This window comes from Delphinus delphis, chromosome 1 (assembly GCF_949987515.2).
Source record: "Delphinus delphis chromosome 1, mDelDel1.2, whole genome shotgun sequence".
NCBI classification, from domain to species: Eukaryota; Metazoa; Chordata; class Mammalia; order Artiodactyla; family Delphinidae; genus Delphinus; species Delphinus delphis.
Window position 1 is genome coordinate 158,953,653 of NC_082683.1, and position 27,012 is coordinate 158,980,664.

The following is a 27,012-nucleotide window of genomic DNA, read 5'->3' on the forward strand; positions in this document are numbered from 1 at the left end:
AAATTGCAAAGTGCTCACCACAATAAGTCTAGTTAACATCTGTCACCATAGATGTCCTGGCACCTAAAGAAGAAAGTATAAAATAGTAGAAGGATCTCGTCAGCGCTCTGATTGGGCAGGTAAGGTGGGGCTCAGAACCATGACATTTAGCAATCGTGGAGGTCATTCACAGCCTTGACAAGAGCTGTTTCAGAGGAGCTATGGACCACATGCCTGACTGCAATGAGCTTATAGGCAAAGGGAGGAGATGAACTAGAGAAAGCAAGTATAGACAACACTTTCCATGAGTTTTGCTGCAAAAATGAGCAGGAAACAGAGCAGTAGCTGGCTGGGTAAGAAGAATGAAGAGAAGGGCTTGTGTTTTCTTTTCCGAGGTGGGAGAAATAATAGCATGTTTATATGCCTTTGGGAATGATGCAGTAATACAGTGAAATTGTGATGTTATAGGAAAGAGAGAGGGAGAGAGAGGGGGGAATAGAGCACTGGATTGCTGTTCTTGGGAATGTCCTTCATATACTTTCATTTCAAGGACCCTCACTTCCTCCTCTGCAGGGTCTATGTGGGGAGAGTAAGTGGGCATGGGTAGTAGAGATAAGAAAAAGGAAAAAAGAAGCCAGCAGGCTACTACCTCTTCTGAGCTGCCTTTGAGTGTCACTCCTCCTCTCTGTCTCCACATTTGGACCGGGAACCCACAGCAGCTCCTTGGTCCTTTTGCCACCATCCAAAAGAATCCTAACGTGAATGGATTAAACGCCACCTTTCGGTTCCTAGCAGATCATCATCTTCCGCCTTCTTTCTAACTCTCCTTTGCCTATAGGCGTCCTGACTTGAAAGCAGTAAGGGGCTGCTGAGCAGAGGCGTGAGTGTCAGAAGCATGCGATGCCCACACCCACCTTTGGAGGAGTCACTGTTTGTTCAGGGAGAGAATCTCACAGAATAAGGAAAACTGCCAAGAGATGCGCCAGACCAGCCGCTGAACAATTCCACTTCACCTTTCATTTTAGAGGGACAGCATCAGGAAGCGTGACAAAGAAAGCACGAGAAAAAATTACTCCTAGGTTTTTCTTTTTGCTGTTTGGGAAAAGAAAGCATGGTGGAAATCTCCTTTTAGTGTCTTCATTTTTCATCACCCTACAGTAGAGCCACCATAGAGGTCCCTAAGTTTGGCACATGGCGTTGGGACTGTGCGGGTATCATTCCATCACAATCTGTCACTCCTCATGCATCCCATTCCTCTGTATTTCACTCTTGTGAAATAGATGTTCAGTTTTACAGCTAAGGAAAATCAAGCTTTGAAGTGGTAATTCTCTTTGCTGTATTTGTTCAGTGGCCATTTTGTAGCTCAGGGGATTTGTCAAAAGCACGGCAATTACTGACACAAAATTAAAACTAACCAGTCCAGAGCTTAAGATTCAGATATTAAGATGGAAGTTGGGGGGAAAGGGGTGCAAACGATGCTGATTTAATCTTTTTGGCCTGCTTTGCTTATGACCTGTTATGCAATTGGTAAGAACGCAGGATGGATTGTAAGGTTTTGATGTGTAGAATAAAGTCACGGTAGCCCATTTGTTTTAAGCAGCAGCTAAAATGTTTAATAACCTTTGGTAAGGAAATTGGAATTCTTAGAACATGAGTATAGTGTGAAAAACACCAAGAATGAACCCAGAAGTGAGTATGTTACAGTCTGTGAAATGCCCTTGCCTGATTTTCCCTTCTCTATGATAAGATGGTCATGTTTTAGGTGTCGCAGAACACTTGAACGATGGAAGATGTGATGTGAACAATCAATGTTATTAACGATGCGTCACCTTCCCTCTCACCTTTCTGTTTGCGTCCTCTGCTCCCTTTGTGGATTCTGACTGTATCACCCCTTGCACTTGCCCATGAACTGCATTTTGTGGTGAAAGACCACCCTACATAAAAGCCTGTTTTCCACCTGAGCCACGCCTAGTCTCAGAACCCTACACCTTGGCTGGAGTTTATTCTGTTTGGGTGTTATGTTTCTAAAACCGTTTGGTTTATATTTCCCGTTGTGCTGGGGTGTGTGTTTTTCTTCCACAGTCACGTCCACAGTATGCCTTGAGTGGTCACCACGTGCTTCTTCCTCAGACTGGTTTGGATTTTACAAGGTGTTAGAGTTCCTAAAAAACTCATAAGGTCTCTCACATTTGAGTTTATACCAGAAGTTATGGAATGATTAACCTAATAGGTGCTGTGTATCCCCAAAGATGGCCAGCTTTATTCATGCTTAAGCTGAGTGTTTGTGGAAAACCAACAATTCTTTGTAGATCGCAGCTGCAGGACCGTGCAATGCTGTGGTGTCGCTCTGCCGTGTAAGTGATTGGGCAGCTCCCTGGGTTCACTCGGTTGCAGTCAGGGGCTACCACCAGGCACTCGGAGGAAGAAGAGAGAACCGTTTAGCTGCAATCAGAATTAGGGGCTTCTTTAAGAGAAGGAACAGAAAGTGACCCTAGCATATCTGATTGTGAATATATACTTTTTGTGAATTGTGAATATACTTTTTCCTTTATTGTCTTTTTCTGAATTTTTCCCTCCAGAGCTGCCCAGAAGTTAAATCTATCTTCTAAAAAGAAGAAACATCGGCCTTCCACTTCTTCTGTCACCGAGCCACCTCTCTTTGCAACCAGCTTCAGCGGGATTCTGCAGACTTCCCCACCCCCGGCCCCGCCCTGCCTGCTGAGGGCCGTCAACAAGGTGAAGGACACCCCAGGCCTGGGCAAGGTAGGCACCTGTGCCATGTGCCACGCTGGCTCTGTGTGTGGGGCTCTGCATCAAAGGCAAGGACGAGAATGAGGGCTCGGCTTGTTTGCTAAAACAAGAAGGTGTCAGGGAGAGAAGGAGAAGAAATGAAAGTCGTTTGGAAGTACTGTAAAATTTTCTTTGGTTACATATACTAGTAGTAAATTAAGACATTCCAATTATTGGAGATGTGGTTTGATTTTGGCAGAAAGAAAACAGCCTTGTATTGTTTGACAGAACTGTACCCAATTAAAGAAAAGACCCCATAACACAAAAGACAGAGGCAGAGGCAGGAGAGACCAAGAGACACGGTATAGGAATAAGACATGAAGATGCTTCGTCACTTCCCTGGCAGAGTTTCATTGTTCCTCCCCTTCAGAGAAATCCCAAGTTCTACTTTTGAACCAGACCACTGGTGGGATTTCTGGGGAGCATTTTCTGTGTGCCATTCTAGCCAAGAAATGCAATTTTGAATTGTTAGAACTGCTTAGAAAGAGATGGGGAACATTATGATGAGATGTAGAAACACCATCACGAGACCTGGCTCAGCTATGTTTGGGGTAACTTCGTTTTTAGATGTCATCTCTTAACTGTCTCTTCTGAGATAAACGTCTGGGTGAAGTAACTTATGGTTTACTCTTCAATGGGTAAATAAGCTGTGACTTATAAAAACATTTAGTCGAAGAAAGCGGTGGCTGTTTTCTTTCTTTACTTTCCTCAGAAGGAGGATGGTACACACCACCTTGCCAGTTTCCCGCCACCCGCTTAACAGGACTCATTTCGGGAGGTTGCAAGTCTTGCTGAAGGGCATGGCTGCTCAACTGTGTGGACGATTTTACTTATTCAGGTCACTGATTCCCTTTCACCTTGACCCTCAACATGATTCTTCCCGGGTTCACGGTCTTCAGTGGCCTCAGCCTCACCAGTGGTCCTTCTGGAGTTTACCCCACACCCTCTGCCCTTCTTCCTTGGTGCTCTTCTCCCTTTTCTCGATGATTTCTCCTGCCTCCTCCCATACCCTCCCACCCCCTATTTCATCACCCACTGGGAAAGTCCTAACTTGCTAAGTTACTCCTTCCAACAGAGTCTACATTTTAAGATTATGTTGAATAGAGCAATGTTTATTCTAACGGAAAGCATCCAGTCCTGGAATGTTCCATGGCATTGGGCGGGGCTTTCCCAGGCCCAGAGGTAAAGTAGGGGACCAGGCAGCCTGCGAGGGCTGCTCTAGCATCACTGGCCAGGGAGGGAGATGGAGGAAACCACACGAGCAGGAATCATGCAGGTGGGAGTGGCATCCCCGCGGGGGCACACACACTGCGGTCATAGTGGATGGCTGAGAGGCTGCCTTCTAAGGAGGGTGGGTACAAGTAACTGCAGGGCTTTCAAAACTGTAGAAAACAATTGAATTGTGGTAAGGTACACATAACAGAAAATTTACCTTTTGAGCTATTTTTAAGTGTGCGTGGACTTTGGTTTTGCTAAGAGGAGTTTTGGAACTTTGGTACCGGAGTTGAACCGCCCTGGACACAGTGACATCGAATGTCTCCACTGCAGTCTCCGTCTCCTCTCCTGCTCTGAGTGACACCCTACTTCTCTTCTGAGTACATGTGAACCAATATTTAAATGCTGTCGCTCTAAAGAGGTACCAGACTATTAGCCAACCTGTGGTACTCATACACCCCACTACGGCCCTGTCCGGGACACCTCGAAATGAACCACGTAAGAAACTATCTTCCTGCATCTATAACAGTGGCCCAGTCTCTGGTTCCTAAAAGGGTTGATGCAGATACATCTTCAGGTGGGCCTGGTCCCCAAGCCTAGGGTCTTCTGTCCCTTCCTTCCCCCATCCCTTCCCCTCTCACTGGAATTCTGAGACAAAGGGATCAGGGCACCAGTCAGGCACTGAACCAGCAGAAAGACTGTTTCCAGCCAGGGTGACCTGGGACTTGCATGAAAATAATCTGGAAGGCACTGGTCTAATCTTGGTTTCATGATGTACTCTATGTAGGGACCAGTTAGAAGTATAATTATAAGTAAGATAAGCAGCATAAGACCAGGTATAACTACAATTAATATTATAATCATTCACACACTAAAGCTTGCAAATCACACACTTATTTTTTTTTATTATTAATTAATTTATTTTTGCTGTGTTGGGTCTTCGTTTCTGTGCGAGGGCTTTCTCTAGTTGCGGCGAGCGGGGGCCACTCTTCATCGCGGTGCGCGGGCCTCTCACTGTCGCGGCCTCTCTTGTTGCGGAGCACAGGCTCCAGACGCCCAGGCTCAGTAGTTGTGACTCCCGGGCGTAGCTGCTCCGCGGCATGTGGGATCCTTCCAGACCAGGGTTCGAGCCCGCGTCCCCTGCATTAGCAGGCAGACTCTCAACCACTGCGCCACCAGCGAAGCCCACACACTTACTTTTTTAACGTAAAGTACTATCCGTTTCTCTCATTTGCAGTCCGATGTGCTTCTTTCAGTGGGAGAGAAAGGGTGACATTAACCAGCCAGGAATGCGGGAAGCCTGGAGTTTGTCCATGGAAGTGGGGTCACCAGACTGGGTGTCACAGAAGGTGGCAGAAGGTGTGACTTCTGTCTGACGAGTGGCCTCACGGCAGCTGTCCTGCTGAGCATGGGGGTTGGGGCATTGGTGGCGAGAAAGTGACAGTGGGAGGGGGTGTGCTCTCTGGAGGGCAGTGTAATTATATACTTTGACTTGAGGACGTGTGATTGAAGCCAGAGGTCCGCGAGCACACCTCCCATCATGCTTCCTCCTGGTGAGACGTGTGCTTCACAGAAAGCCAGACGGCCTGGCCTTGACTCTGCCACGGAGGCGCCAACCGTCTAAACTTGGTGGAGGCCCATTTCCCAGACTCATGCTTTTCCCACCCCGAGAGTCCACTACAACGAGGCACTGCATTCCTCTTATCCATATGGAAAAATCCCCGTAGGTTTATTTCTGTTGCATAATTTACATGTTAACGTTTCAAAGAAATACAGTGCAGTTTCATATAGAACATAAAAGAACTGGCGCTATATAGAGATCATTACATCGGAAGTAGAAAAGCTTGATTGAACTGCCAAAAGCAACTTAATGACTTAACCTGGGCGGGGTGGGGGGGGCCCTTGAGGTGGGATGGGGAACAAACCCAGCGCAGCTGACGCCACTTCGCCCCACCTCTTATCCTTAACCACCAAGGACTTCCTCGGGAGACCTGAAGACAAGCTTTTGTGGGTTTGTTTAGAGCTCTCCTCTCATTTGTAGGTGAGACAACAGAGGCCCCGATTTTCCAGTGCCTTCTGAGTCAAGCCCAGAGGTCAGGACCTGTAAGACATTTTATTCTTTTCCGTCTCACTGGGTGGCCTCTAGATATACGTGACCTTTAAAAATCTGAGTGGAGACAAGAATGTAACGGGACCATAATGGTAGCAAAATAAATTGGGAAGCGGTCACCTCCATCCAGTGGAGAAGGACATGTGTCCCTTTTCAGAGTCATGGATGGGAGAGAAAGGGCAGTGACGGGCCATGGTAGACACACAGCAAGTCAGAGGTGCTACACTGACCCCTCCCCTTGTCCCACTGCCGGTGATTTCCAGCAACAACTTCCTCCCTCCCCGCACCCCTTTCTCCACCCAGAGTCATTGCTGGCCACCAAGTGCATCTTGAGGCAAAAGCTTTTCTGGAGGCCACAGGGATGGAAGAACTTGGGGTAACTTCAGTGCACTTGGAGCTGAATCACAACACGCTCACAACACAGGAAACACCTCAGAATCCCTAGCCCCTAGAGCAGTACTTGGCACACGGCAAGTATTTATTGAGCATCTTCTATGTGTCAGGCCCTGTGCTGGGCTCTAGGCTTGCCCTGATGGACACACAGGCAGAATGCCTGCCCCGACAGCACTTATAATCTAGTCATTATAACAGTCAGCCTTAGACATCTCACTGACTTGGATCAATATGAAGGACTATTTGACTTAAGGAAAAGTTGGAATCACAGCCTTCAAATCATTCTGCCTAACTTTTGAGTTATATAAAGAAGCTATAGTACTAAGTGGTCTTGTAGAGACATTTTTAATGAATAGATAAAGATGATTAGTGGATCAAAGCAGCTTAGTCCCTGTTTATATTTCATGAGTTTGGCTTTATGTAAATGATATTTCTAATCTGTTTGAAAATGGTTCCTTCTCCTAAGCCAGTAAAAGCTCTTCATGAAATTTGTTTGCACAATTAATTAACATCCATGTTTAAGGTTCATTTGTTGGTGTGTCAGACCTCTTAGTATTGGATTACAAGCTTCTAGAGCAAAGCGTCTTATCTGTTTAACTCACTCAGTATTTAGCTCTGCAGCCCCACCACGGGTGCATAAATGCTTTTAAAGGTGAGGATGGTAATGGCCACAGTCACATTCATGATGATGACAGTTCACCTTGTTAATTCTACTCTTCCTGGCAGTATTCCTGAAGGGAAATACATGAAGCATGAAGGGAAAAGAAGCCTTCTTTTCCTTCATAATCTCCAGGAATGCCTCAAAAAGATGGAATCATCACCACTCAGCCTTTGTTCCCCCAGATATGTTTTGGGAATATAAGAAAACTCATATAGGTGGGTACTAGCAACAAGAGAAGAGACTCTATAGAATTTGAAAAGATCATAAAAATTGGATGAAACGAACATGGATAATTATGGAAAATTGAGCTGGAGACAGGTTGAGGAGGGCTTGTCCTACTCGATTCACTCGGTGAATATCTGTAGACATACTGTGTGCCAGGTACTGCAGGAGGTGCCACTGCTGGGGACAGTACACAGAAGCTGGTTGGCTGCTCTGGGCCACATGCCTGCAAAGGAACGGGGGGTGTATATCCTGATCTCCATGAACTCTAGGCCCCTGTGAAAATGCCTGCCTGGCGTTCAGCCTCAGCCTTCACTCCTGAGCTACAAATGCTCTTTCCTTCTCCTGGGGACCCCTGCTTATCCCTAGTCTGGGTAGAAGAAGGGTTGTGTGGTATCCGTCACACTGGATCCCCATCGCCACTCGTGCCCATCCATCTGTGCATTTCCAAAGTGCCTCACTGAGATTTCTCCTCTGTAGACGGTGCAGCCCCAAGGCAGACAATTCCGCGGAGTCCTTGGAGTTGCGATTTAGAGATAGACTTGCTTGTTTGGCTAAATTATCTTTCTTATGCAATAAAGGCTGGAGCCATTATTCTTTTTTCTTCACAGTCCTCGATTTTAAGTCATCTGCCTCTTATTTAGCACTACTTTTCAAACCTGGTAGCAACATATTTTGACCTCTGTTAAAGCATAAAACATATACTCTCTAAATAACATCTCTCCCCGCAACACACATGTACACACACACACACACACACACACACACACACACTCGCACTCACTCTCACTACTTCGCTCATTTACCAGGTCCTATATTATCTAGGTTTAGTTTAATGCTAGACTTCCACTTATTTGGTAGTAAACTAATAACATGGTAAAAAAATAAATGAACCACGTGTGCTTTTCAGTAGAGATTCTTTCCCTTTACAGATTTCTTAACGTTTTTAGAGCAGAAGTCATTCGATTACTAAACCCTTGTGACACTGTAAGGAAGAAGAAGCCAAGATAACTGTTCAATTTATGTTCTCATTACAAGAGGAAAACAATAAGATAGAAAAATTAGATTAAAATAAGATTTTTTTAAGGTACAAATGTAGCTCTTATTCATTTTTTCAACAAGTAGAAATGGCCGATGTAGCTCTCTTGTTCAGGAAATGATGCCAGGTTATACCAAGGAGAAAATGTCATGCCTTCCAGCCCACCAAGGTCCGGGTTATTTAAATAGTATGCAAATTGTCAAATTCCTCATTATCATTTCTACCATTCCTCATCCTGAAGCTTTATCAGAGAGAAAAGATTTGAGTCAGTCTGTAACATTCATTTCAAGTATTCTAATGTGATGGAAAATTCTCGATCCCACTACTCACCAGTGATTACTCCCCCCTTACACACGCCAGACAGCAGAAAGGAATCGTGAGCTTTCTATTTTGGTGTGCTTTGGGGGGTGGGGAGAAATAGACTGCGTAAATAATACATGCACATTCATCAGGATAGCTGGCCTGATAGCTTTGAAAATTGAATTGTTAGCTCTTCTGGGAAATAAACTCATGTGACCTTCCAGTCCCTAATTGCAGTTCTTTTCTGTGCTCGGTTGGTTGTGGTTGACTCGGCTAAGCTCCTGTAGTTAGAGTTTGTTTTTTTTCTCCTTCCTTTCTTTCTTATTTTGACCCTTCCTCCAACCTGCATCTCCAGAGAAAGGAGACTTAGGGAAAATGTTCTGACTCAAGGGAAAATGTTCTGACTCATTAATCTTCGCGGTTTCTTCTCCCCCCACCCACGCCGCCGTGTATGCAGAGGTGCACGCACCTGTCCTAGAGCCCGCCCCCCTCCGCCGCACATGCGCAGCATGATGCTCCGCTACCGGAAACCGGAGCTCAGGAACTGCAGGTGCCGCTGTCCGGAGCGCTGCTTCTGGAGCCTGACTGCGCCGCTAAGTGATGGGGAGAGAGTTTTTTCTACACCCCCTGCCATGCCACTCTTGAATTTAGCAGGCTCATTCTTGCAAAGACGGGGAAGTATTAGGAAGATGTTCTCCATTAAAGGCCACTGGACAGAAAAGTCGTGGTAAACCACGTGTAAAAGAAAGTACGGCGGCCATTGTTGTTTTTCATTATTAACATGACTGCCGTTAAGACAGCTGACCAAGTTGTATGGATATAATTTTCTGTTGGCTTCATTATTAGGTCGAGAACGAGAAGGGTGAGGAGCACATTTCAGTTTAATTACATCAGATTTCTGATAGGATGGCACATTATATATAAAATACTCGTTTTCTGGTTTTCTTTGCCTGAAATATCTACACAGAGCAAACTGTATGAAAGGACTCTTGGGTAAGCAGGGAGGAAATTTGTACCCTTTCAATGCCAGATTACATAAAGGACACCCCAAAAATGTTGAGTATTTTAACGTAAGTCTGTTTAGTACTAGGCATCCTAACGGCATTCAGCACTGTGTAGTGCTGAATGATAGAGCTGCATGATGGAGCTGTTGTAATGAGGCAGAAACACCAAGAGCATCTAAAGGACAAGACCCTAGTGGTCCTTGGCCCTGCTTACTCCTCAGCACCTGAGTTGCCCTGGGAGGGTGACATCGGGGAGATGCTGCTGCCTAGTGCTGGCACTGTGGCGATGTGTAAGCACCATCAACATCCCTCACTGAGAAGTTTTCCCAAAGACCATCTTGTCCAGTCCTCCCACTGTGCATAGGAAGAAACTGAGGCCCAACAAGATGAAGTAACTTGTCAACCCATTTTTGTGGGAGAAGACAAAAATTTAAGCTTTGGGGTGTGAAAGATCATGAAAGTCATGAAGACTTTAAGGCAGAATTTGAGTGATTCTTAAGCTTTTCCCCCTTTATGTGACTTTCAGCTTCAATTGTAAGACTCTATTTTTTTAGGTAGTAAGTGGAACGGATAGGGAGGTGTGTGTGTGTGTGTGTGTGTGTGTGTGTGTGTGTGTATGCACACACATGCACATACTTGTGTGGAAGGAGGTGGAAGGTGATTTTTCTAAAGGGGCTTTTTAAAGGCTATAAACCTTTACCATAATTGGAGGATAGGTTTGGGGCCTCCCTGAATACCTGTAATCCCTAATTAGCATCCTGACTTATGGAATGAAAACACGAGATAAAATGAGGGAATTCTCTTTGGAATCAGTGCCACTTTCTCAATTAAACAAAGGGCAATAAGATGGATGATAATGCCAGAATAGGGCTTTTGATCACTCTTTGTCCAAAAACCACATTTTAGTCAGGCTCAGCACAATTAGACAATTACTGATATCAAGAGTATGGGAACAGTAGGTATATTTTAAGCTAACATTTCTAACATCTTATCTTTCTGAGTCTTTCTCTTGCTGATGACTGAAAGAGAAGTTAATCATGATTTGCTATAATTATCCCATTAAAATGGGATTGATAGTAATGTTTTATTTTTAAAAAATGGTGAGTCCAAACTGCTGAGTTAATTAGAAAGTTGTCCTTTGTGCCTCAGAGTAGGAAACGCTCTTCTTGCCTACTCAATGACTAGCATAGCAAAACATTTGAATTCCTTTCTAATGCTTCACTGAACTAAAATGTATCATTATGGAGGGGGAAAATCGTTCTGATACATTCTTAAAAGCAAAACATATTTTGCTTAGATTATTAAATAGTGTCTGAAATAAAAAGCCTCTAGCTCCTGACAGCCACAACATAAGACTCCCTACGTTCTCTCATATTGCTTTACAAGTTCAGGTTAGCTCTGTTCTGTGATGCTGTCTTCGTCCGTTCCAGCTACTATCACAAAAATACCATAGACTGGGTGACTGAAACAACAAACCCTTATTTCTCTCAATTCTGAAGGCTGAGCAGTCCAGGGTCAAGGTTCTGGCAGATCTGGTGTTTGATGAGAGCTCTCTTCCTGATTTGCAGACAGTCACCTTCTTGTTGTATTTCACATGGCAGAGAGCAGAGAGAGAGCACAAGCAAGCTCTCCTGTCTCTTCTTCTAAGGACACTAACCCCATTCATGAGGGTGCCACCCTGATGACCTAATCACCTCCCAAAGGCCCCACCTCCAAATACCATCACCTTGTGGGTTAGGATTTCAATATATGAATTGGGAACAGGTGAACAAGCATATGGTCCACAAACCAACCTCTAAGTTCCAGCATTGAATCTGAGTATTGACTTTCTAGATGAAACAACAGAAATAGAACCATGGCAGTAGCATTTAGTGCTAGGGACAAAATTCCTTCCAAGTTTCTTTTCCTGTTCCCTTGGTCTTGCCTGTGTGTTCCATGCTATAGCCAACTATTCAGATAGAAATTTTGTTTATTTGCAGCTTAGCTGAGATCTCCTTACCACCAACAATGAGTATTTGGTGATTCATTAGTGGAGCAGTGTACCAGCTGTAGCGAATCAAATCGTGAACTTGATCTGTTCCTTGTTTTAAGTATTTTGAGAAAACGTTTTGCCATATTTGTACCAGAAGGTTTTCAGTGAAGGGCAAAGTTTTAAAAACCCAATCAGTAAAATACTCCCTGCACTGTGTCATGTAAAGCAGTGGAAAGTTAAAAATCACAGGAAATGGGAAGATCAGAGAGCAGGATTGTTGGTCTGCCTTCCCCCACTCCGTCCCCCATTCTATAGAACACGGTAGAAGTAGCACCCTACAGGGGCCCCAAAGGACTCGAGGGCGAATAAAACGCCATTCAGACTACCACCAGCTACACGGCTCTGAAATCAGGCTGTCTGCTCTGGTTCTAAGTGCAAGTGGCCAGAGCCTGGGCAAGAAGGGCACCAGAAAACTTGCTCTTGTCTAGAGGTCCTGCTGTTTCTCTGCTCAGCTTCTGCTTGGCGGGTTCCTGCCCATCCCAGGGATATCTGCAGAAATGCCACTTCCTGGAGGAAGATTTCCCTGGTTAGGTGCCCCATTACGTGTTTTCATAGCACCCAAAGTTTCTCTTCGTTGCATTCATCACCCTATAGATAACTGATCTCTATAGTTCCATGTTTAGTGGGTCTCTTTATGGGCCGTAAGCTTCATGAAAGCAGGGCTATGTCTCTCTCGCCCCACTTTGAATCCTACCCAGGTGCTCAGTAAATAGTAGGTATATTAGTCAGGGCTCTCTAGAGAAGCAGAACCAACAGGATGCATGCGTGTGTGTGTGTGTGTGTGTGTGGAGAAGAGAGAGAGAGAACACACAGTCGTGGAGGCTGGCAAGTCCAAAATGTGTGGGAAGGCCGGCAGGCTGGAGACCCAGGGGAGAATCTGCTGGCAGAATTCCCTTTTCTTCCAGGGAGGTCAGTCTTTTTCTATTAAGACCTTCAACTGCTTGGATGCGGCCCATTCACGTTATGGATGGTCATCTGCTTTACTCAAAGTCTGCTGATTTAAATATTAATCTCATCTAAAAAATACCTTCACAGAAACATCTAGAATAACACTTGACCAAATATCCGGGTCCTGTGGCCCAGCCAAATGGCCACAAAAAATTAGCCATCATACTAGGTGAATGAATGGATGGATGGAATCATGATCTGGGTCTCCATTCTGCAGTGATGATCCTTTACATCTGTGTAAGGCTTGTGGCTTACACGTCCCTTCATCCGTATTGTCTCTCTCGCTCTTTCATACAGTTCTGAGAGGTGGGCAGTAGGGGGCAGGAGGGAGTGTTAGGTCCGCCTGATGGATGAGATTCAGAGAAGGTAAGACACTTCCCAGAGGCGTCACAGCTTTTCAGAGTGGATGGGAACACCCTACATCTTTGTTTCCAGTATTCTTTTCCTGATCTTACAACATATATTGGCCATTTCTTTGTGCCACTGAAACACCATTCTGAGTGTTTCACAGGTATTAACTTGTTAAATCCTCATTGCGAGTCTGTGGGAAGGGTCTGTTATAATCACCCCCATTTTACATCGGAGGAAGCTGAAACAGATATGAGGAATCTGCCCGAGTTTGCATGCCTGGTCCGTGGTGGGGCTGGGATATATATACGAGCCCTGGTTCTGGGACTTGTTCTCTGGATGGCTACATGATGCCGTCTCTCTACACGCTTCATATGTAGTCATTTGGCTTCAGCAAAGACCCGGTAAGCAGACGTCCCTGGCTGTCATGGGGCAGCTGCATTTGCAAGGTGGTGAACATGGACGAGGCAGGCACCAGGGCATCCTCTTCTGCTGCCAGCATCCTGCCGCTCTCCTCTCCACTCATCGTCTCAGAGAGCTTTGTAACTGTCCCTGTGGTGTTTTAGCCCTTGTATTGAAAGCTCTGATGGTTTGGATTGTCTTGTGTGGCTCCTATTTCCATGCAGTAAGCAAGCCAGTGAAAGTAAACTAATGTTCAAAATGATTGTTAAAAGGCCAAAGCAAACCGGAAAATGTCCTGAATTCCATGAGAGAAAAGTCCATTGTACTTTAGCCGTATTCCAGAATGACAACAACTCTGGGTCAGAGCTGGGTGGGACAGGACCCCTGGCGCTGACTTAACAGTGAATCTCATACTACACTATATTGAGCCATGTGGGTGATTGAGTCCCATGAAAATTCTGTGTCTAGAACACTAGCTCAGTGCCGATAGCAATGTTTGAATGTTGACTTCTGTTTCAGGAGGTATGTTGTAGGTATTTATTGAGCAGTGGTCTGTGGAGACAGTGCTGGGAGAGGCAGCACACCCTGAACCCATCCTGCCTGCCCTCCCTGTCTGGCTTCTGCTCTTAATTTTCTCTCATAATGGACCACTCTCTCCTGTATCCACACCCACCCCCTCTTCCAGAGCTGGCTAAGTGCCTGCTTTCATCAGCATCCCATATCTATTCCCCAAGCCGGCTCCCTGGATCCTCTGATGTTTTGTACCATGTACTTCCCCTAGCCCAGATTCTGCTCATTAACCATTTACTGCTTTATATTGCTCTCATTGTTTTTATGGGTATAATTTATCTCCTCCACTGAATGTTTAGTCGTGAGAGTGGGGATCTTGGTTGATACTGCTTTCATATCCCCACAGATGCTTAGCCATATAACAGGCAGATAGAACTTCCGGCACTGAAAGACATTAAAGTATAGAGTATAACGGTCATTTTACGATTATTTTTCCTGCTTTTGCCTACGCCATCCCTCACTCGTTTATCCATCATCCATCCATGCGTGTGTCTGTCCACTGGTTCATTCATAAGGCAGGTATGATGTACCTGCTCTGTGTCGGTCACTTTGGGAATACACAGATGAGTTCAAAATGGTCTCTGTCCTTAAGGATCCCCCACATTGCGATTTGGAAGAGTTAAAAATCATTCTTTAGGTAGACAACTCAAACTAAAAATACCTGTTACTGTTATCATCATTCATGAGGCTGAAATTTGTACAAGATAATTGGCTTCCTGGTGAGTTTTCTCCCTTTTTACTGAATACACTGTCATCTTCCTAAAGTATTCAGATTGCACTGTAATGACAACCGATAGTGCAGCAGGCGGGGAAGGATGTACTTTTGTTTCGTTTTTAACACTTTGATATACTACCTGCAGTTTCGCTGCGATTAGTTCGTATGAATGAATCACAGTGGCGTGCAGAGCGTTTGTGTTCCTGCAGACTCTCTTAAAAGAACTCATGTGTCCTTTACTTACAGATAGAATTCCCCTGAAAGTACGTGATAAGGAAGTTGTACTCGTCCTCTCTGAGGTGGGCTGAAGCAAGGGGCTTTGTTCAAGGTCGTAGAGAAAGCCGTCTACCATCCTGGGTTATGTTCCTCCATTGCCTCTGCATTCTCCATTCTGCTTTTCTCACCGAGGGAGCCGCTTCTGACCTTTCAAAGTTCCCATGTTGCCTGGTTTCTTTTGAGAATGCTCCTGTTAAGATATGAGACTAACATCGATGATCGGTGAGATTCTGAAGTTATCTCGAAAAATATGTGTACTCGCTGGTGGTATAGTCTGGAGTGGGGATGAGCAGAGGGGACTAAAGGAGAATGAGAGGGGTTTGTATTAATTAGAAATCTTTTTAGTTTCAGGCAACAGAAACTCAAACTGTCAGGAATGGGAGATGACTGGAGGGATGTTGGTGACTATGGCCCCAGACCCAGGAAAGTCAGGAAGGCCTGGAGCTGGGTCCACTGAGGATCCAGGACTGTCTTTCTCTCTCTGCCTCTCATTTGTGCTTCCTCCACATTTTGGCTTCATTCTTCAGTTCAGACCAGCCTTGGCCCTCACACAGCTGCTGACGGCTCTAAAGCATCATTATCTTATAGCTCCCACCAGCAGACCCCACACACTCCTGTGACCCTAAGCTCAAAATTCCAGAGAAGGGCTGGAGTTGGCCCTGATTGGGTGTGGGGTGTAAAACAGTGTCTGCTCCCATCGGCATATCGGGATTGGAGTGGACAGGTGTATGTCCGAGTAGAAGGAGATGCTGCCCCACAGCAGACAAAGGAAAGCCATCCTCTGCACTTTCAGAGGATTTGCAGGAAGGTTCAGTGAGCATTTAGGAAGAAAGACTAATGTAGGGGATGACGTACCTCAAATTCAGATGCGACCCAGTCAGTAGTTACTGAACTTTTGAAATAAGGGTTTCTTTGGGAGTTCATTTTGTGGACCACTCATTTAGCGGTTTCTAGGGAAGAGTGACATGCATATTCAAGAGAGCTTAGAGAAAACAGAAAACAGGCATAAGCTCAGAGAGTGAAGTGGGGAGAAGTGCATGGGGAAGAAAATCTGAGACCTTGGAGACCTCAGAGGAGGACCTCAGCATCTCTGTGGCAGGTGAGCACTGACAGTCTTGTGGTTCTCTCTGAAGAGACAGAGATGCAGCCCCGAGTCAGGGCTGCAGCTTGCAGGCGGCATTGATCCCAGATGAATGGTCTTACATCTGCCAGTTAATGCTGGCCGCAACCTGCTTACTCCGTAGAGCAAGGATTGCACAAAAATGCCCAAATTTTAGCACATTAATCTTCATCAAAATGATTTGTTTCTCTCTCTACCCCACTCCCACTGTGGCTCCCCATAGCCATCCCATTTCCCTAGTAGTGTGGAACTCACTGCCAGAAGGATGCACTCTCCCAAATTAACCCCATCTAGAAGTTACACTGTGAAACGTACACCTGGAGGGAGGCTGTAAGTGACATCTGTCTCAATCTAGGCCGTGGTCTAACTCCCAAGAAACACTCATTCAACAAACACTCCTGACTGCCTACTTAAAAGTACCAGGCATTGTGTGGAAGACACCAGCTATGTAATAGAGCAAACACAGATAGAGATTTTTTTTTTTTTAATTTTAGGTTTCCAGAATTTTCCAAATATCTTGGATAGTATCAATAATATGTGTTCATATATATTCATCTTTAGTTAGCAGAAAATCTGAACAGATTGGTAGATTTTAAGTGGCCTTGAATTGGCAGTCTAGGAGAGAATCCAGATCTCTTTGCAGAGGGGTAGCCAAAAGGAAGCTCTCAGCATCTTCACTTTCTCCATTGTCATCACCACCAGCAGTGCGATGAGTTAATGAAGTTGAATGCGGTGCAGTGGAAGGAACATGGATTAGAGATGTGCGTCAGAATCCCAGCTGTCTTCCTTCATCTGCTGTGTGGCCTGAGGGACTTTCTTAGTCTGTTCAGGTTGCTATAACAAAATACCACAGACTGGGTAGCTTATAAATGACAGAAATTTTTTTCTCATGGTTCTGGAGGCTGGAAGTCTAAGATCAGGGTACCAGCATGGTCCAGTGAGGGCCCTCTTCTAGGCTGCAGGCTTCTCATGGTATCCTTAACTTGACAGAAAGGTCGAGGGAGCACTCTGGGACTTCTTTTATAAGAGCATTAATCTCATTCATGGGGGCTCCACCCTCACAACGTAATCACCTCCCAAAGGTCCCACCTCCTAATAGCATCATCTTTGGGGGTTAGGATTTCAACATATACATTTGGGGGGAACACAGACATTCCGACCATAGCAGGAAGGGTTCTCTGGGTCTTAAGCTCATTATTTGCAGAGGGGGGAAAATAATTATACTTTGTCACAAGGTAATAGCAAGTCTGCAACAACTGTGCTTGAGGAAACAAGGCCAGCTAGATTTGGACTGTGGGAAAGCCTCTTCTCGTGGTCCCGTGGAGCTCAGGGCGTGGTGGGATGTTCCAGACCAAGAAAGGTTGGGACTGAGACTTCCAGTGATCCATCGGTGTGGAAGCTTTAGGCGGGCTGTTCACGAGATGGCTATGGGAGATGTGAGTTCATATTTAGGTCTCAACTTGGATTTAAACCTATCAGGGGAAGAGGCACAGGTGAGATACAGGTATTTTTGGGGAAAGGTCCACATTGAGGCCAATCTCGGAGGATGTCCATCCAACCAGAAGTGAGATATTTAGTCAACAGCCCTCCAAGGTTGAGGGGGAAAGGGGGTGACATTGAGGGGAACAACACTGGGTTTCAGGGACAAGAAATCCATCTTGGATACTAAGAAGGCCCTTGATTCTTAGAAAACTAGAGTCCTAGGATCACAGCCAGAGCAGCCTGGAATGAATGACCAACCATCTAGATGCAGGGCCAGTGGGTGACCACCTGCAGCTTCTTGGGGTCCTCTTGTGAAGGACAAGAGTGGTTCCCGGGCCCACAGGGGACTGAACCTGGATTGTGTCAACGGCTGCCCAAATTCTCCACCCCACTCCTGTCCGGCTGATCACATGGCTTCCCTTTTAAGCTCACCCTTGCCCTCAGCTGAACATCCAACACACTCAGCCGGGGGCTGCCTGGGGCTACTCCAGCCCTCCAGCCTGACCTTTCCCTGCTGGCCCCTTTGCACCCCAGTGAATGGCTTTCAGTCCTGCAAGGAGGGTTCTTCCTCTCACTTCCAGGCCTTTGGACCTGCTCCCACATCTTCCTCCTTGGTTCTTAACTCATCTTTCTTCTTCAGTCTTGAATTTGGGCGTTATTCTCCCCCGGAAGTTCCCTTGGGCTCCCAAGCCTCTTGCTGTCCTCACAGCACCCGGTGGGGCTCCAGTTCAGTGTTTACTTCGCTGTGTTGGATCTGGCCCACTTCCCCCGGGGGCTCTGAAAGCAGGGACTTCATCTGACCATGTCCAGGCCCGGTCCTCCCTGCACACAGTAGGTGCTGGCTAAAGGTCCGTTCACTGAGGATCACAGTGCAGAGAGCTTCCGGGACAGGGTGCCCACCATGTTTCCTGCCTGCCCTCTCAGAACATTCAGGTTAAATAATTTCAGTCACCATTTACTTGCAGAGCAACATAACGCTTGGGAAGGACACATTTATTTGCAAGGCCAAATGCATGACGTTGTCACTCACAAGACCTCAGTCCCAGTGTCTCACTTACCCAGGCTTGGAGAGAGGTGAGAAGGGGAGAGGGTTAGGTAATGCATTTTCTGTCTAGGCAATTTAGTGTCACAGAAGATGCTCTCAAATCTTTGACAGGAGTCGAGGCAGAATTCTTGTCAGATTATATAAGAAAAACGACTCATCATTCTGCTACATCCACTGGAATCTATTATGGGTTTTCTTAAAGCCTTTGTGTATGCAGGCTCATGGTACTTAAATTAAAATTGAAGGAGATCTGTTTTTACTACCAAATGGATAGTGAGTAACAAAGGTTTTTGATTTGTTCTTGGGTAAGTCTGTTTTTTTCAATCAATATTTTCAGCATTTTGGCTGATTTCATGCCACATTATATGTTACTGACGCGCCAGGCCCCTTCGAGGTGCCTCCCTGTCTGTTCACCTGACCTGGTCTCTGCCAGGGATACTTGTCTCCCCATCACTTGCTGGCCTGGAAGAAATGCCGTTCTTCCCTCAAGGCCCAGCTCCTGCGTTACCTGCCACCTGCAGCTCCTCCCCCTGGTCCCACCTCCATGCACTGTGCATGTGCTCCTGTACAGACCATGAACGTGGAGGAAAGGGGCTGTATCTTACCTTTTTGGGGGGGGGTATTTATTCATCTGAATACACAGATGCCTGTCACTTCAATTCATTGAGCATCTCTCCCATTTGGCATCTCCTCGCTTGGAAGGAGACTCAGATACCCCCAAGATGCAGATCTTGCCCTTAAAGAGCTTTCCTTCTGCTAAGGGAGGAGAGAGACATGTTGAGCTACACATGTGACGCTGGGCCTGGCAACTTACTATTTCATTTCTTTCCTATGAAATAAAATTGTAGCTTATAGTATTTTAATTTTAATTCTTCATTTTAATTCTGCCATGATATTTGTTTTAAAATTTAGAGATCATCAGATGTTAATCCTCTATTCCTCTTACTATATTCTGTTCCTAATTCTATTAGCAGAAGAACGAAGAGGGAACTTGGATTTTGTGTTGCTTTCACAGAGTACAGAGGTTTCAAACATCTCACTTCACATCATGAAGGTTCTCGGGGACCCCATAAGTTTCTGGGAACAGAGAAGTGCAACTCTGACAAGCTGTCAGTCTCTCCCCTCCTGAGGAAGTCTGATGTGGAAATCTCAGGTTGTTACACCTGCTGTCAGGTGCTCTGTCTTTCCTGAACACATCCTTCCCTCCAGCTGTAAACTCCCTCACCACCCCTCACTCCCTGCCCCTACAGTGTTTTCATCAGACAATGGTGACAGACAGACCCTATCTCCACCCAGGTGGCCTCCCCCAGACTCCCCTGTGCTCTGAAGAGAATAGATTCTGGACTTCGGCGTCTCGCCTTCAAAATCACAGCCCCCAAGGGGTGCCATGCTCAAGAATAATGCAGCTTGTACCCTCTTCCTGTGGGAAGCCTGGTTGATAGCAGCACAGATGTGATAGAGGGTGGCCCCGATCCCTTAGGAGAAACGTAAGCACCTTAGAGAGGGGTTAAGTGCTGCCCCCAAAAGCCAGTCACCTGGTGCCCTGGATGCTGGGAACGTTTCTGGCTCACGGGCGGCTGTGTATCCTGAGGGGTGTTAGACAGACAGGAGGCAGTGCTGAAACCCCACAGTGCAGAGCTATTTCCAGTTTGGTCTTGGCCTGTTAATACTGAAACAGCAATGGTGCAGGCACAGACCGACAGACAGTACAGGGGTGGTGGAGGACGAGAGCTGGACATGTGGGGAACAGCCTGGGCAGCCACAGATACAGAGGGAAGCCATGTGGTGTGTGGAACGCTCCCCTCCCGGGAGAAGAGCAGACCTGAAACAAGAAAGGTGGGGTCATGTGCACACACAAACCAAGTGAGTGAACTGCTTGTGTAACTAAGGGGCAGGTGCGTTCACTGTGGAGAGAACCACTAGAGCCATTCTCTGTAATTCTGACTCAGCATTGATTTTTGAATCCCAGCAAAAAAGGGAATAGCGTTCTCATTTCCACGGTAATAATAATCGTAGCTAATACTTACATAGTGCTAACTGCTGAATACTGTTCTAAGTTTTTGGCATACGTTCACTTACATGAATGACACATACATAATACACACAGCATACTTACCCGTACTAACTTATTTACATGTATGGTGCACAAATGTGTGTTTACATACATTAACTCATTTACAGACATAGTACATTGATGTATTGTCCTGGTCCATTGGGGCTGCTGTAACAGAATGCCATAGACGCGGTGGCTTAAACAACAAACATTTATTTCTCACAGTTGATTGATGAAGATGCTGGCAGATGTGGTGTCTGGTGAGAGCCTGCCTCCAGGTTCATAGATGACCGTCTTCTCGCTGTGTCCTCCCATGGTGGAAAGAGTGAGGGAGCTCTCTGGGGCCTCTTTTGTAAGGGCACGAATCCCATTCATGAGGCCACCACCCTTATGTCCTAATCACCTCCCAAAGGGTGCACCTCCAAACACCATCACACTGGGGGTTAGGTTTCAACATATGAATTCTGGGGGACACAAAGTTTTGGTCCATAACACATATGTTAGCTCATTTACATACACAATACATTTACATACATTAATTTAAATCTATTTTACTGGTGACAGGCACGGAGAGTCCCACACCTGAGGTCAAACAGGTTAACTCTGGCTCCAGAGTCTTAGCTCCTGCGAGCTCTGCGTCAGCTTATGCTGCCTCTCATGGTGTGATTTGGATCAATAGCATGTCTGTGTGCATCTTACCAACTATTATTAGTAGTTTCATCAGCCCACCAGCCCCTCACAACAGACCCACAGAGCATTTTACAAATGAGGCAGAAACCGAGGTTTCCTAGTCATGGAGGGATTCAGTGGGGACGTGAGGGCTTGTCCAGCTCTGCGGCCTCATCCTCCTGCAGCCATGTACTGCAGTATTAAACCACCCCTCCAACCTTTTCCCCCAGGGCTGCGGTGGTCACTGTTGCACACCTGGATGGCTGATGGGGCAACTTCAGGAGGGACCACATCCTACCGGCAACTTAGTTCTCCAGCTGTCTCTGCTGGACTTGGCCATGAAACCACCTTCCAGCCGTGTGAGTGGCCACCGCCAAGAGTCAAGCCCAGAGATTAGGAAGGGCGGAGGATGGGGGGGGGCGGTGTCAGGAATCCTACAGAGAGGATGAGACGTGAGAGGGTAATTTGGTTTGTGACTTTAACCTTTTGCACTTAATACGACAGACTTCAAAAACATAACCTGGTGGCCAAAAAATGGCAATTTTTAGGTTTTACCCTTAAAATAGGAAGATCCTCACATTGCTTGAAAGGGGTCTTCAGGGAGAAACTGACCAGAACTCTCACGGTCGGCTCTTCTGGTTCGGCACATGCTCATTAGGAAAGCCAGGCCAGGCCTCAGGATTTGAGCCTCTGTTCCCAACTTTTATGCACACCGATTCCTCTGGTGTCTGCATGACTAGTCATTTTCCCATCTGTCGACACAGTTAGGGAATCTACGTGTTAGCACAAGGCCGAGACCCCGGCTTCTCTGCTCTCTGCCTGGATGACCCATTGCTCTTGGAGAAATCCTTGAGAGCCCCCAGGAGGGTGTGAGTCCCCCTGTCTCTGCCCCTTTGTATGCACTTATCCCACTGCGTTCTCGTTCATTACTTGTCCAACTTCCCATCCGACGGTGAATTCCTTGTGAGAATTTGGAGAATCGTTGCCTTGGCCATCTTTACATGGGCCGCCTTCCCACCTCCCAGCACAGAAGCTGGCACTCAGTACATGTGTGTTCAGGGAATGAATGTGAGCTCCTAACAATGGATTCAGAAAGGAGCCTATTAAAGGCAGAAGTCAGCAAAATTCAAATATTTCACATCAAATTCCATTGTCTTCCTGAAGACACCCCCTGAGTGCAATGTTGAACCCGTTCTTGCTCCTTCCCACCCTCCCGGCCAGGCCCCAGCCTCCTTCCCGGGACTTTCCCACAGGTTCCTGTTTTCTCTACTGGGCATTCTTCTCTTTCTGCCCCCTCTTCAGTGTGTCCTCCCAACCACAGAATTATATTCCTAAACTCCAAGTGCGATCATTACACTTAATTACACTGGATTCCATTAAACAGCTGAGCAGGTCATGCTAGGCTCTGCACAATTCAATCCCAAATACCAGTGAGGCTCCCCACTTCGTTCCTACCCCCAAACGCCACCACCCGCATTGCAGCCAAACTGAAGCCTCAGTGTCTCCTGACCCTTTGTGTCCTGGAGTCTTCGCACCTGTTCTCTCTGCTGGAATTCACTTCCCCCCATACTCAGCCACACAAACTGCTAATCCTCTGGACCACCCTTCCCCAGGCAGAGTACACTTGCACTTTCCTCCTGTCTCTGCCAGGACTTCTTCTTGGCCTGTCTCTCTTTACTACTGCTGAGACCTCCTCCAGGGCAGAAGCTGGTCACGATTGCATTTCCTGCTCCCAGCTTGATGCGGGAGTTGCTTCGCCTGCCCTTTTAAATGTGAACGGCTGTGAGGAGGGGACAACATTTTGAAAGCTTGGGGTTAAGTCCTGTCTGCAGTAACTCAGAAAGATAGGAGAAGGACCACCTCAACTGTGTATCTTTACATGAGGCATCAACAAAGGCTTTTCCATTGAAACCCGACCTCAAGATACATACATGTCCCCTCCCATTGCGGCAGAGGTCACAGACCCCAGGGAATGGTCTCCTTTCCAGAATAACGTTATAAAGAACAAAATTTGAATGCCCACAGTTTTTGGAGTTCACTGTGGTGAAATACACTAATTCAGACGTCACTGTCAGGAATGACGGACCCTCGCAAGTCATCTGCACAGTGTTCCTTAGTGTGTGTTCTCGCTCAGGTGAGAAATTAAGGTCATGACATCGGTAATGTCAACAGTATTCCACCTCTGAAATAGATCTACATGGAACAAGGGAGATGAGTTAATTTGCCTCTGTGGCCCTGCTTTAAAGGTGCACAGAGTTAGTTCGTGCAGATTAGTTTCGCGTTTGCTACAGGAAGTCAGTGAGCCCTTTTCACGTCATGCGTGGAATAGGTAAGTTGGCTGCGGGGCCTCTCTTCTTTTCAGTTCAGCCTTTACCCCACTTGCCTCCCGCCTTCCAGGTAGTACAATACCTGCACCCAAAGGGCCGCACGTTCCACCCCTCGAGTTCCATTCCTTCAGGGTCCTGCAAGTTAATGGCAAATTAGATGACAGTTGTGTGCCCTGTACAAAATCTTTTCCAGAATCAGGTAGAATATGAATGAGGGGATGAATGAATGCATGAATGAATACCAAACAAATAAATGCAATCCCTTGTGCTAAGATTAAAAACAAAGAAGGGAAAAAAAGAAATTAAGGGCAAAACTAATGATTATGTCTCTTTCCCCAAAGCAGAAGCTTTCAAAGGCAACGTACTGTTTTCTAAAACTTGCTTCTCTGGCCATACTCGAGCCAAGAACACAAGGTCAGAGTTAAAATGGCTGTGTGCACCCCCATATCCTGGGTCCCGAGTGTGCATAGCCCTGCCCCCCAGCCCGGGCACAGGGTCAGAAGTAGCAAATGATGATTAATCAGGTGCCTCCTGTCTTAGGACACAGTCAACGTTTACTGTCTCTGCAGACCAGACTGTAGAAATAAGCAGACCCATAAAGGCCTGCAATTACTGTTTCCCCGGAGATATTCCAGATGCTGCTGGGTAGACTGTGACAGTGGCAGCGCTCTTCCTGCTTCTGATTTATTCCATCCTGGAGGAGCTTTCCTTACATGGGCTTTTCCATAGAAGTGACCGCTCCTGGCTTTTCAGGAGCTGTTTCAAGTCTTCTTATTTGGCCACCCTTTCAGTGACTGGTGACGGACAGAGCTGTGCCCCCGAGTCCTACCTTGCCAAGTGGTGGAGCGGCAGACTTGCCTTCTCCGGCCCCCCGCCGAGCCTGTGCACCCTTCTTCCCTACCATCCCCAGGAGCTGCTGAATAGGTTTGATGGGAGACAGACCCTGGCTCGAAGGGGCCTATCCCACCCCAACCAAACGCTGACATTTTATTGTGACCTCCAGTGGCGTACAGAGATGACCAGTGGCAAGAACACCACCGGTTTGGGTTGGAAGGGCTTTCTTACATTCCTCAAACCAAACCACACTGATAATTCAGTGGTCCACCATGACAAACTCTGAAAAAACTGGCCTGTTTGCTGAGTGGTTCCCACTAGCTGAGCTCTGCAGAATTGGGGGATGTTGTGTAGCTGGATCTCAGGACAAAACTCTCCTTCAAATACTAAGAGTGCAAGCGGGATGGGGTTGTGTGGGAGCATGATGCTGTTATCATTCCCTGTTCGAGAGTTTTCGTCTATATTAACAGTCTTGGGTTAGAATTCAAAGGGGAAAAAGGCTCTCAGAGTCTTGTCTGCAAGGCTTGAAAGTGTGTGAAACGTCACATAGTTGGAGGCATTTCCCTTGGCGTGTGCAAAGGCATGAAAGGGAACAGGGAGCTAGAGGGAGCATTTATTGATTAGCTGCCGGTCTGGGCCAGTGACATCACACTCTGGTCCTGGGGTCCCAGGGTCTCGTGGGGCTTCCTTGAGGGAGTTCTTAAAAGAAACTGAAGTCATAGAGAATTCGTTTATTCTGTGTCTTCACTTGCAAGTTCTGCCTCTTCACTCAGTGTCATAGCACCGGTAAAGGATATGAGAAATAATAAACAACCCCAAGGGTTTCATGATCTCCGAGTCTTAAAGCCATTCATCCAGGCTGTGCTTCTGAAGTGAGCCGATACAAGAGGAATGATTTTAAAAAACTGGAGATTACGTTCTGTGATTTCCCTACTCTGAGCCAGGGGAAGTTAGACATTATTACCAGGTTTAAGATGATGAAGATGATTGGCTTTGCTCCATGCTCACTGGAGTAAGAGGAGAAATAGGTTTAAGGAGGCACTAAGAGAGTTTGGTTGGGTGTGAAGAATATTCCCTAGTCAGTGAATAAATGTTGTGCTAGGCCACCAGGGAAGGTATGCAGCTTCATCACTGGGAATGGAGTTTGGATTTTGGAGCTAGAGGATTAAGCCAATGACCACTTAAGTTCTCGTTCCTTCTCTGTGTACGATTTACTTATAATTTACTCCACTGTCTATGGGTTGTCTTCCCAAAGTATCCCACTGGGCCTTAAGGGACACTTCCCCTCAAAGAAAGCAGAATGAAGAATCCAACTAGGGGCTTCTTGGATGGTCAAGAGTTCTTTTTGTCTTATCTTTCCCTCGAGGCAAACCTGCGAGTTAGATAGGGATAGATTTTTTTTTTTTTTTTTTTTTTTGCCTGTCACTGTTGTGGCCTCTCCCGCTGCGGAGCACAGGCTCCGGACACGCAGGCTCAGCGACCATGGCTCACGGGCCCAGCCACTCTGCAGCATGTGGGATCTTCCCGGACTGGGGCACGAACCTGCGTCCCCTGCATCGGCGGGCAGACTCCCAACCACTGCGCCACCAGGGAAGCCCTGGGACAGATGTTTTTAATTTCCACTTTATAGATGAGAAAACTGAAATTCAAGGATGTCAAGTGATAATTCCACACGGGTTTGAAACTTTGGCATCATTTTTATGTTGATTCTGCACACCCCTCATTCAACCCATCAGCAAACTCTGCTGATTTTTCCCTTATAATGTTACGTGCATCTGTTGTTTCTCTCCACATGCACTGTCCCCCTTTAGGGCTGTCATCACCCCATGCCTGGACCGTTACATTGGTTTCCTGCATCACCTTTTCGATGCCAGTTTTGCCTCCTCCTGGATGCTTCCCTGAGTTCTGGAGTCTTGGGAATATGAATTCACGTTTGTTCTGTTCATTCGGCAACTCCCATGGGTTGTGGGCACAGAGCTGAGGATGCTTGTGGCAGGAAAAGTTTCTGAGAGATTTCTTAACATACTGTGCCTTTTGTACTTCAGTGCTAACTCACAGCAGTGCTCAATATTTGCTTTCTATCTGTGGACCCCTGTTTATGTTAGACACAGAGTTGTATGAACGTGAATTTCCCCTTCAGTGTTACACGGTCACTGAACGTCAGGTCACGAAAGTCAGGGAAAGCTCAAACTGAAGTTGTTTTGTTTTGTTTTCCCAGAATAAGGATTCACTGGTTTCGTTGCAGACTGGGGATTGAGGCAACATTTATCCATACTTGGAATTTCATGGTCACATTTCACAAAATTACAAGTAATTTTTAGCCTCTTAGTTACATCTAAACTTTTAAAACCTATCATGTTAAAATATATCAATTAGAATAACACTGCCTGCTTTATAATCCACATTTTCATCGTTTGAAATAAGAGAATTGCATTATATCCTATTTGGTTGCTCTCATGCCTCCTTCTCCAGTTGGGT

The 27,012-nt window shown here is 46.3% G+C and overlaps 1 protein-coding gene across 1 annotated transcript in view; it reads left to right on the plus strand.

Annotated features, from left to right (window-relative positions):
* KIF26B (kinesin family member 26B) overlaps positions 1-27,012 on the plus strand; it is a 494,760-nt gene that overhangs the window by 339,072 nt on the left and 128,676 nt on the right. The window contains exon 5 of the mRNA XM_059997085.1: positions 2,559-2,742. Within this exon, the coding sequence (XP_059853068.1) occupies positions 2,559-2,742 (184 nt within the window). The remainder of the gene's footprint in view (positions 1-2,558; positions 2,743-27,012) is intronic.